An 11,895-nucleotide genomic window follows, 5' to 3' on the forward strand; every position below is an offset into this window, starting at 1 on the left:
GATTAGAAGGGTAGTTAACCCAACTTTGAGGAAATTGACACTCGAGGAACATTTTCAAGGTTTTGTGAATCTTTGAAAATGAAATGGATTTATCATTTACTCCTTGAAGAGTAAATTGTGCCATATTTGAAAAAAAAATATATCGACTTTAATCTTTATTGGCACAAGTTAGGAAAACCTAGAGAAATACCAAGTTGGGGTCTTGGTACTCTCTTAGGAATTTAAGACAATCTAGGCCTTAATTAAAAAGGTGCTATTCTTGAGGAAATATGAAATATGCCAATATTTGAGGATATACTTAATGTTAAGTGGCATAAATTAATCAAGAAAAATAGGAATGCCAACTTAGGTTTGGGCATTTTCTTGAAGCACTTTGAGCAATCTAGGTTTAGATTTTAAGTTAGCTAAGGTGTTAAGGATACTTAGATAGGTAATCTAGGTATTTTATTTGTGCTAACTTACCATGGTTGTTTGCCATATGCCATGTCATGACGTCATGTTTAACTTATTATCATTCGAAATGTCATGATCATGCTTAGGCTAATTATATGTCATGCTTATTTTAAGTTTTATACTTTATGCCATGACATCATGAAATTGGAACATGCTTCTATTTATGACATCATTTTATGCCATGTCATCATCTCTTGCATTAATAATCAATGAAATTGATTTAAGGATAAAAATACAATTTGATATTGAGATCAAATTGGTGTTTAGAAAATGCATGAGAACTTAGCCTAAGTTGACCTAAACCCATATCTCACATCAAAATTGACTTGGATGTGTTTGATACACTTTAGATGTGTGTGAGATATTAGGATGATGAGTTAGGATCAAGGTGCATAGCTCTTGTACCTAGATGAGCCTAATTCTAAATTGAGGATCATAGGGAAAGCATTTGTACAAGTCATGTACATTTAGCCCTAAGATTATGGTCCTAAATTAAAAGGTTTAAAATCATTTTGAAATTGATTTGAAAAACCTTGATGAAGTCATTTTAGTGATAGCATTCATCATTGAACATTGTAATACAAAGTTGACTTAACTTTGAACTATTTCAAAGTTTTTGAACTTTGTATCAAGATTTGAAAATGGAAGTTATTTTCATCGAAAATTATTTTTCCATGATAGTGTATGTTATGAGGAATGTATTCTCAAAATTTTACAATTTTTGAAATTTTCTGTGATTTTCTAGAGGTTTCTGAATTTCGGGAGAAGAAATCAGAAATCTGATATCAGACTTGTGGACCGATCAGGAGGTTGCCTGATCGGTCCAGGGGATGCTGGATCGGTCACTGTGACCGATCCAGGGAATCCCTGATCGGTCTGGTGACCGATCAGGGCGTGCCAAATGCTGATTTTTCGACTGTTTTGTCTGAAATTTCAGCTGGGAGTTGGTGTTTTGGATTTCTAAAGGTTTGAAACTCACCAAGACATTGTTGGTGCAATGGTCAAGGGGGAGTTAACCTTTAGGGGGAGTTTTACCTATTAGTCAAGGGGGAGTTGACTTTTAGGGGGAGTTTTTACTTCTAAAAGACTTGAGTGATATGAGATTATCACTAAGTTAATTATTAACTCTAGTGTCAAGGGGGAGATTAAGAGTTTCAATGAAAGGTATGGGACTTTCATTAGGAAGAAACTCTTGACCTTGATTCACTCTTTTTGATGTGTGTCAAAAAGGGGGAGAGTAGAAAGGAGAATGGAGAATGTCTAGAGAATGTTCAGGGAAGAACATTGGAAAACCTAAGTTAGGTTATCGGGTTAACCTAACTTGATTATGGGTTTTGTCAAACATCAAAAAGGGGGAGATTGTTGGTGCAACCTTAGGTCAAGGTTGACCTGGTTGACCAGACTCGAGTTGATTTGACTCGAGTTGTGTTTTGATGTTTGACGAGTTGTGTTTGACAATGGTTGTATCTTGATGTTTGACAAGGATACAAGCTTGGGAGATTGTGGGTGCAACCCGTGGTCAAGGTTGACCTGGTTGACCCGAGGTGAGTTGACCTGACTCAGAAAAGTCCAAGCAGGGAGCTTGGCACGGGAAAAGTTCAAGCAGGGAGCTTGGTATGGGAAAAGTCCAAGTATGGAGACTTGGCACGGAGAAGTCCAAGTATGGAAGCTTGGCACATGGGAAGTCGGAGAGGGTTCGGTAGCTCGTTCTCCGGACTGTGGTCAGAGAGGGCTCCGGAGCTCGTTCTCTGGATCGGATGGAAGTCGGAGAGGGCTCGGTAGCTCGTTCTCCGAACTGAGGTCAGAGAGGGCTCGGTAGCTCGTTCTCTGGACCGGATGTGGAAAGTCCTGGTGAGTGAAGCCAGGCAGACGAGAAAGTCCTGGTGAGTGAAGCCAGGCAGTGGGAAAGTCCTGGTGAGTGAAGCGGGGCAAGGGAAAATCCAGATGGATCAAGGGTGATCGGACATCTGGTGTTGAGAATGTCAAGTAGGTCAAGGGAGTGACCGGATACTTGACACGAAGAGAAAAGTCCAAGTGGGTCAAAGGGATTGACCGGACACTTGGTAGGGAGTCTTAGCAGGTCAAGGGAGTAACCAGATGCTAAGCATGAGATACCAATAGGTCAAGGTTGACCGGATATTGGTTTGGAAGGCTTGGGACTTGATTTGGGCAAAAAACCAAGCTCTGGATCGATCCAGTGATACGCTGGGTATCTGGATCGGTCTGGTGACCGATCAGTGACCAAACAGTAGCCTACTGAGTGTTATCTGATCGGTCTGCAGACCGATCAGGAAACAACGATCAGAAGGCAAAAATCTCGGGAGAAAAGGAAGGGGATCGGTCCCTGGACCGATCAGAGAAAGCTCTGATCGGTCCCCAGGACCGATCAGGATGAAGCTGGACCGATCAGGAGCATGCCTAATCGGTCCAGGAGCTCTGTGGACCGATCAGGCTTCAGCCTGATCGGTTCAGGTCCTAGCCGTTGCGTAGCAACGGCTAGTTTCTGCTGTGTCTTCTTCGCAGGTTATAAAAGGAGTTCAAGGGTTTCTACAGTAACTTCTTCTTCCTCCTTGTTCCTGGTTGCTGCTACTGTTTCTCTAGAGCTTTGCTGAGCTCTCATTGTGCTGAAGCTTCGGGTGAGCTTTCGTGCTGGTTTTCTAGCGATTCTAGGAGCCGTGAAGCTGCTGCTTCATCAACAAACTCCGACGAGAAGGCAAGCAAGTGTTGTTCACATTTCTTCTAGTCTTGTTCTTCTTGTTCTATTTTGTTATACTCCTTATTGCTGTTGCAAAGGATTTGTGGTGAGGTTTCTCCACTCAGAAGGAGTTTTCATTAGCCGGTTCTCCGGGGTTTCATCCACCGACGGATTGATAGGCTTCGTCCACCTTACGGACACGCCGAGGAGTAGGAGCATCATCTCCGAACCTCGTTACATCGGGTTGTTTGAGGTTTGTCTTTCTCATTTTCGTTTCTATTGTTTATTTCCGCTGCGCTAACCTAATTCGTGGGAAGAAACGAACGATTTGGGGTCGGCTATTCACACCCCCCCCTTCTCTAGCCGCGACCATCGGTCCTAACAGAAACGTCCGAAGCTAAGCTCGCGAAACGAGATTTACTCCACAACCAGCTCACCAACCTGCGACTTAGGGAAGACGAGACAGTTGCACATCTACACTCAAGAATTAAGGAAATCATCACCGGACTCTCGAATCTTGGAGAAAAGGTAAGTAACCGAGATTCGTTAAGGTACACCCTCAATTCATTTCCTAGAAATACAAAATGGGCATCACTAGTAGATGTCTTTTACATTTTTAAAGATTTAGAAAAAATTATATTAGAAGAATTTTTTCCACATTTGAAGTTCATGAATCAAGGTGTGCAAGTACGAAGAAGCCCAAGCACAACATCACCCTCAAAGTATCGAGAGACGAACCTGAGTCAGAGTCCTCTCTCGACGACGAGAAAATGGTAATGATGGTAAGACGATTTAAGAACTTATGTAATTCTAGAAAAACTAACCATCCGCAGGGTAGAAAGAAAAGGACGATCCGCTGCTACCACTGCAACGAAAAAGGGCGCGTCAAGGATAACTGCCCCAAGATGAGGAGTAAGGACACGAATAAAGGTAAGAAGCCTGTTCAAAAACGCAAGGCATTAAAAGCGACGTGGGACGATACGTCGTCCGAATCGGAAGTCGAAGCCTTCTCCAGACTTGCACTAATGGCAAGTCATCAAGACGACGACTACGAGTCAAGCTCTTCCGAATTGAGCATCGAGAGCATCGATGAAGGGGGAGCCACGTCGGAAGATAGCAGCAGTTCAGGGAGAGAAATGAACAACGAGATTGACAAGGTAAGTCAGGTATAATATCTTTCTCCTGACAAATTATTTAAGTTTATTAAATTGTTAACTAAGGATTGCTGTAAATTAAAAAAGAAATTAAGAATTTAAAAACAATCTTAGCTAAATCTTGCCCAATAGAAGAATTCGACAGAATTAAATTAGAAAATAAAAAATTAAAAGTAGAAAATGATAATTTAAAAGTACAAGTAAATAACTTGAAAAACCATGCATACTCATCTAATACCAATGTTAGTAAATTTAACAATGTAAATTGGTATTTTAGGTATCATAAGGGACAAATTAGGAACATTTCAAAAAGATATGTCCCTATGAAATTCTTAGTTAATCCAATTGGTTGGAACCTATATTGGGTTCTTAAGTCTTGCTTAATCTAAATTTTAATCGGATTTAGCGCTCTCAGCGAGAAAAGTAAACAGTGATCAACAAGTCAGATCGTGTGTGTTTTTAACCTTATGTCTAAGTGTACAGGAGTTTAAGAGCACAGGTAGTCGAGCGGAAGACGCAGTTAACGAGAAGGACGGTACGGTACGCTGTGCGTCTGAGGAACGAGGCGCTACGGAAGAGTATACCGGCGAACGAGAAGGAAGCGTGCGGTGGTTTCGAGGGACGAGAAGCCGGAGTAGAACACTGCTCGGGGAGCAAGAGACGCATCTATCAAGAAGGTCGGCACGGGGTGCGACTGAGGGACGAAGACTACGGATAAGTACGCTGGCGGACGAGAAGGAATCACGCGACGATTCCGAGGGACGAGAAGCCGGAGCGGAAGCCTGCTCGAAAAGACCGGAAGTTGGGTTCGGGTGAGCCCTATTCTGGATGGCAAAGAACACCCAAATGAGTAAAATACTCGGACTGAGGCGAACAGAGCCGGAGTAGAAGACATGGGCTGAAAAAGTCAACAATGTTGACTTTCCCCCATCCGGGCCGCCCGGAACAGTCCGGGGTGCTCGAATCGAAAATATATCCAAATCTTGGTCAAACCGAGATCTGCGTGTTGGGGATAAAGTTTTATCCTCCCAGGGTAGCCGGAATACTTCGAGGTGCTCCGACCAAGGCTATAAATACAGCCTTGGTCTAAAAGTTTTACATTCATTCCAAGCAATTCATTTCCAACACTTGTACGGTTCATTTCTAGATTAGTTTTTTTGTTTTTGCGCTTCATCATTGTAAGAGGCTTCTCCGCCTGAAGGAGTATTTAGTGCTACACTTTCCTTGGATTAACAACCTCCCCAGTTGTAACCAAGTAAAAATCCTCTTACCTCTTCTTTCTGTTCTGTTTAGTTAATTTACTTTATGCAAGTGTTATTCTGTTGAAAGTTTGAGAAGGGTTGTTTTTATTTTTTTCAGGTTATTCAACCCCCCTTCTAGCCGGCCCCAGCGGTGCAACACAAACTACCTCCAACAGGCTTACAGCGCTTAGCTCTCCACCTCTTATGAGCAAGACTCCTAGTATAAACCCGGGTGACCCTAGAGTCGGACGGGCATATGAGGCTTAGTTCCCTACTTCTCTTATGTGAAGCTCCCCGCGTAAACTCGGACGGCCCTAGAGTCGGTCGGATATACTGCTTAGCTCTCCACTTCTCTTAGGTAAAGCTCCCAGCATAAACTCGGGCGATCTAGAGTCGATCGGATATACGGGGCTCAGCTCCCCACTTCTCATGGGCAAACCTCCCAGCATAAATCCGAATGACCCTAGAGCTGGTCAGATATACGAGGCTCAGCTCTCCACTTCTCCTGTGAGAGACTCTCAGAATAAACCTAAGAGGCTCTAGAGCCTGCCAGATATACAGGGCTCCGCTCAGCTCCCCACTTCTCATGGGCAAGGCTCCCATTATAAACCTAGACGACCCTAGAATTGGCCGGATATATGGGGCTCAACTCCCCTCTATCTTGTGTAAGTCTCTTAGCATACAGTCGGTTGAACCCAAAGCCGGTCAAACCCTCAGGACTTAGCTTCCTACTTCTCCTGTGTAAGTCTTTCAGCATACAATGTGCCCAACCCCATAGTCGGTTGTACCTCCAAACTCAGTTCCCCACTTCTCCTGCATAAGTTGTCAGCATACATCCGTCCGATCCTAGAGTCAGTCGGGCCTCCAGACTCAGTTCCTCATCTCTTCTGAGGGTAGATCCCAACATATATTCGCTCGGTCGAGAGTCAGTCAGACCTCCAGACTAAGTTCCTCATTTCTCCTGGGCGCGACTCCTAATTGTATTCGTCTGTCCCAGAGCAAGTCGAATATACTCTAGGAGACAACATTGTTAGGAAATCATAACAACTTGTCCAAGAATAACAGCTACTTACCAGAGAATATTCTCTTATTCTGGCATATACATACAATAGATCCTTCCTTTGCCTAGAGGGAGGTTGCTCTACATGTTCCATCACCTAACATATTTTGACACCAGACATTCTCTAACGCCTCATTATTACGAAGGTTATGAGGATCAGTATAAAAAGAGGTTCTCTTTGTTGGCTAGGTATACACACACATTCATACTACTGTTCATCTTTTTTTACATTTTTAGTTGGCTACTGTTCAAAGACCTCTTTCCTGGTTCTTGCTCTAATGTTCCCATTGGTTCTGTCTGTGGTGTGTGTAGGTCCACAAATTCTAGCTCCAGGTCTGTAGCTCCCAACTTAAAGTCTTTCGTTTGTCAACATTCATGCCACCTTGCCGGCCCTTTGTCTACTTAGTTTCCGGATGAGATCCATCATAAAGAGGAAGATGAGAGATAGGCTATGCAAAAGAGTAGAGGTTTTGTGTTTGCGAGGAGCAATGAATTTGAAAATGGATTTAGAATTTAACTAAACAGGGAGTAAGATCAATTTCATCCCGTTTTATATAAATCTGAAAAATAATAATCTCATCATCAGACTTATTACATTCTGGATTAATTGGTTCTAAAAATTAAATATATAGTATCAACTAAATAATAATAATAATAATAATAATAATAATCTCATATATTAATAGATAAACTTATATAAGGTCACTAGTTAGAACCGAGATAATCTCCTATTAAATGGTTGATCTTAACGTTTACCTTTTAAATAATGTATTTTTTTCGCTTAACTTGCAGGTATAAATGTTTTTACTTACTCGAGCACTATTTATGTTTTCTTAAATGATTACTCAGGTTGGCTGATACATAGTTTGGTATAATCTTGTAGTGTTCATTTACTTTGAGGTAGTTTTAGAAACGAAAAATGATATTCTTAAGAAAAAATTTTAAGAAAATTTTTTAATAATAGATACATAAATGATGGGACCTACAAAAAGTGAAATGATGGGTTCCATTATTTATATGTATATCCTTAAGGTGCGTTTAGTTCAAGTTATCACATATAACCTTAGTTATGTGATTACCAGGTAATCACATAACCTTGGTTATGAGGAATGAAACATAACCTAATGTTGTTTGGTTTAATTTAGGTAATGCAATAAAACTTTGTTTGTTTGGAGATTTTAGTATATAACCTAGTATGATATTTTACCATATTATTCTTAGTTTAATAAAGTATGATATTTTATCATATTATCCTTAGTTTAATAATGATAATATTATTATTAATCATAATATATATAAATAAAATTGGATAATATTTTAATTGTTTATTATTATTTTAGGAATTTTTTAGATAATTTAATTAGATTTTAATTAAATCTATTCAATTTATTTAATAAGGTTTTAATTAAAATAACAAAGTTAAAAACAAATCTCTTATCTCCCTCTTCCTCGCGTCGCATGCTTTCTCGCTCACGCGCCTACTCCTGCTCCCGCCGCCGGCTTCGACTCCCGCCGCCGGCTTCGACTCCCGCCGCCTGCCGCCACCCCCCTCGCCCGCCCCCTGCTGCCACCTCCGGCCGCCATGCTTGCTCGCACCGCCTGCTCTCCCTCTCACGCCACCGCTCATGCTCCCGCCGCCCCCTCGCACCGCCTGTTCTCCCTCTCACGTCGTCGCTCACGCTCCCGCCGCTCGCTCCGGCTCCCGCCGCCTGCCGCCACCCCCCTCTCCTACTCCCTGCTGCCACCTCCGGCCGTCAACACTGCCTCGCCACCTCCGGCCGTCAACACACTCGCGCCACCTGCTCAGCTCCCACCGCCCGCTCCTGCTCCACCTCCTCAACACCGCCTCTCGCTGTTGATACGAGATCGCCCAGATCGACGACCTCGGCTCGCTCCGATCAAAGGTTAATTTGGGAATATTTTTTGCTTAACCTCAGGAATCGGCAAAAACCAAGGCAGATGGAGGTTTTCTTATTTCTGGTGATATGCCCAAATTGATGACGTTTGATGACGTGTAGGAATTGAGAAAAACTTCGAAATTTAAAAAAACCTTGAATCAAATACTATTATCATGGATAACCATATACAGATAATCAAAGTTATCCATAATAACCCTGAAGTTCTGAACCAAACACGCCCTAAGAGTTTTTCTTGAGTGTATCTAAGCTCAAAATGAAAAATAATATTTTAAAAAAAAATCTCAAGAAAAATTCTTAAAGATAGACACATAAATGATGGGACCTAAGCTCGAAATGAAATGGAGGGGATCTTAGGATAAGGATGTAGCAATTCATTGTTTACTTGGACGAAAACGTGATGGAATTGGCAAAGACGTAAAAATTAGGGCCAATCGTCTCCTTTCAGAATTCGGCAAAATATTTTGAAATGGTGAGATCAGATCTCTCTGCAGTGAATCCCTTGCATGCGTGAGCTATACAATGTTCTGTTTTAATAAAAATTAAGGAAACGCATTATCATCACTTCTGAACATTTAAACAACAGTAGTAAAAAAAAATAAAAGCAAAGCAAATAAAGAAATGCCAAAAAAAACAAAATTCCCAATGTAAAATGCATTATAACACCAAATAATATACTTTATAATTAATTTTAACCAATTTTAATAGATTAGACACATTACGTATAATATAGTATTCTTAGTTTTATAGCGTATTAATTGTAATTCAAACCTAACTAATTCATATATTTTTTCCTACAATTATTTAGTCTGACAAAGGGAAAAAGAAATTACGAATATATGAAGAATTGTGTATGCAAAGTGGTTTTACACATCGGGGAATCTGTATCTGATCTTTTGCTTAAAGAGTAATAGGATTGCCTTTTTATATAGAATATAAGACTAAATCAATCTTCGCTTAATCCCATATCATGACGACCGCGATGACTCCAATTCCCAGCACCACTGCGAGCCACCGCACGAAGGGCGTGTCCACTGCCACCGGCGAGCGCGGTCTGTACCCCTTGGCGAACAAGTGGTTGATGGCGACGTAGACAAAGACGCCGCAGGCGAAGCCCATGGAGATGGCGTAGATCCAGTCTGCGACGCGGCCCTGCGTAGTGGCGTCGATGATGATGCCAATGGCGATGCCGATGGGGCTGGAGATGGCGAAGGCGAAGGAGTAGACTGCGCAAGAGATAAGGGGGCGGCTGGGCAGCATCCGCAGCAGTGCGATGCCCATCGCGATGGCCGCGAACACCTTGTGCAGGCTGATCGTCCACAGCGCTCGCCATGCGTCACCTTTGGTCTCTGCATCCAGAACAACAGATCTTGTTGAAATTAAAGAAAACTAACGGACATTTTAACAAATTGTAAAAGACAAGGGCCCTTAAAGAACAGCTAAACTTGAGGGGATTTTTTCAAAAATTCTCTGATATTATTATACTTCTTTGTTGACTATTCTGCGCGTAAAATATGAAAGATGCCATCTTGTTTAATTTTCTGGCTGAGTTGAATGTTTCTTTTATGTTTACTTTTCTGCAGTCACCTCAATAGTTTTCAATTTTTTTTTCCTACCATATGTAAGCGAAGAATAAGTGAATGGTTCTGCTACATTCCATTCATTTCACATTTCATTAACAACTAGAAAAAAAAAAGAAGAAGGAAAGATTCAGTAATTAGCAATGAAATCAAAACAGGAAGGCCATGGAATCAGAAACTGTACCTGCAACTCCAATTGCTATTCCTTCAAAAACAGAGTGGAAGCACAAAGCCACAATCAACAGTATACTATCTCCAAGTGAACTTGCATCCCTAAGCAGAGATGGAACAGAGTGATTTCCAGCTCCATGCCCATTCTGCAGGAAGCAATATAAACCAACAAACTGTTCATATTGTCACTTCTCACAGCAGATATCCTTGACCTTGAGAAGTAGATAACTGTTTATTGATGATCAATTTTAATATTATTCTGTCGCCATTTTGTGTGATTGGTTCACGTTCGATTAAATGATAATTCGATCCTACTGTTCTCAGAATACCAGATAAAGACAGTGTTTTAAATCATGAAGACAGCCGCAAGCAAACTCACCTCTTGTCGAATCTGTGAGACTTCGTCGACGCTGCTTTGCTTACTCTGCTGAAGACCAATTCCTGTAACAAGTCAAAAGTTTCCACCAAAAAATCATTATGAATTCCATAAAAAATAGTAGTTGTTTTTTTTTGCAAGCTTCTGATCATAAGCAATGGTTAATTTAGATTGATAATAATTTCTTAGATAATACAAAGGGGAAAAAAATTGATCAATAAAGCGTAGCAATAATTCCTCTTTTGTTCAACAATTTGTGACTTCAGAAGTTGAAATCCAACAGTGGGACGGGGAATCAAAGAGGGGGGAGGATAAAATGAGAACAAATTTACAAGGTACCTTGCTGGTTCTCCACATCTCGCACGGTCTGCCCTCTCGCCACTACGAAAGATATGGCGACATCAGCGAGCAAGGTCAAGGCGTAGCCGGCGCAGGCGAGCATGAAGGCGAAGGGGTAGTCAACGTGTGTCAGATCCCCAAAAGTTTCGTTCGAGTCGCTGAGGAAATGAATCATGGCGGTGGCTAAAAAAACGCCGCCGGCGAACTGGGTTCCCAGGGCCAAGAAGGCCTCGTTCCACTTGAGGAAGTAAGGGGACACACCTCCGAAGAAGGTCGCGAAGAAGATGGCGATGAGGCACCAGATCTTGGTGAGTATGAGCGACTTGGAGCGGAGGTCGGGATGGCCGGCGCCAGGTTCGTCCGCGTCGGCATCGGCGTCGTCGCTGCCGCCGCCGTGGGCGAGGATGGAGGTGGAGAGGGAGAGGAGGAGGAGAAGGGCGAGGAGATGTCGAGATTGAGCCATGGCTGAGGAGGTGCCGCGGAGGGTGGGTTTGAGATTTTTTTTTTTTTCTTCTAAAATAGAGCTCTGCTCTGGCTCATGGCGACTTAGGGATGAGTGAAAATGGGCCTTGTGTCGATGTAGTACGAGAGAGACATGTAGACGTACTACATCAACGAAGAAAAAGTTGTACTATAACCCTATGTTTGAATGGGATAATGGGAGGCTCATGGAAAGGGAAGGGAATAATGGATAATGAGAGGTTCATGGAAAGGGAGGATGATTTTCTTATCCTCCGATTTAGAGTAAGAAAATAATTCATTTGAAGGGTAATGGAGGATAAAAATTTCCCCTCCATCCTCTCCCCTCTTTCCCTCACTTCATTCTCAAATAAGGGTAAATATTATTGGTCCAATATCTCTTCGATCAAGATTGATCAGTTTAACTAAGTTAAGTTGGTTCAAATTTGAG

The 11,895-nt window shown here is 41.9% G+C and overlaps 1 protein-coding gene across 1 annotated transcript; it reads right to left on the reverse strand.

Annotated features, from left to right (window-relative positions):
• Nucleotides 1-9,348: 9,348 nt before the first annotated feature.
• Nucleotides 9,349-11,566, reverse strand: LOC121989843 (zinc transporter 2-like). Its single transcript, XM_042544138.1, has 4 exons — nucleotides 10,986-11,566; nucleotides 10,650-10,711; nucleotides 10,284-10,416; nucleotides 9,349-9,868 (listed from the first exon to the last, which is right to left on the reverse strand). Exons 1-4 carry the CDS (start codon nucleotides 11,446-11,448, stop codon nucleotides 9,477-9,479), a joined length of 1,050 nt encoding a protein of 349 aa, XP_042400072.1. The 5' UTR covers nucleotides 11,449-11,566; the 3' UTR covers nucleotides 9,349-9,476.
• Nucleotides 11,567-11,895: the final 329 nt, after the last annotated feature.

The sequence above is a fragment of the Zingiber officinale genome, chromosome 6B, assembly GCF_018446385.1.
Source record: "Zingiber officinale cultivar Zhangliang chromosome 6B, Zo_v1.1, whole genome shotgun sequence".
Lineage (NCBI taxonomy): Eukaryota > Viridiplantae > Streptophyta > Magnoliopsida > Zingiberales > Zingiberaceae > Zingiber > Zingiber officinale.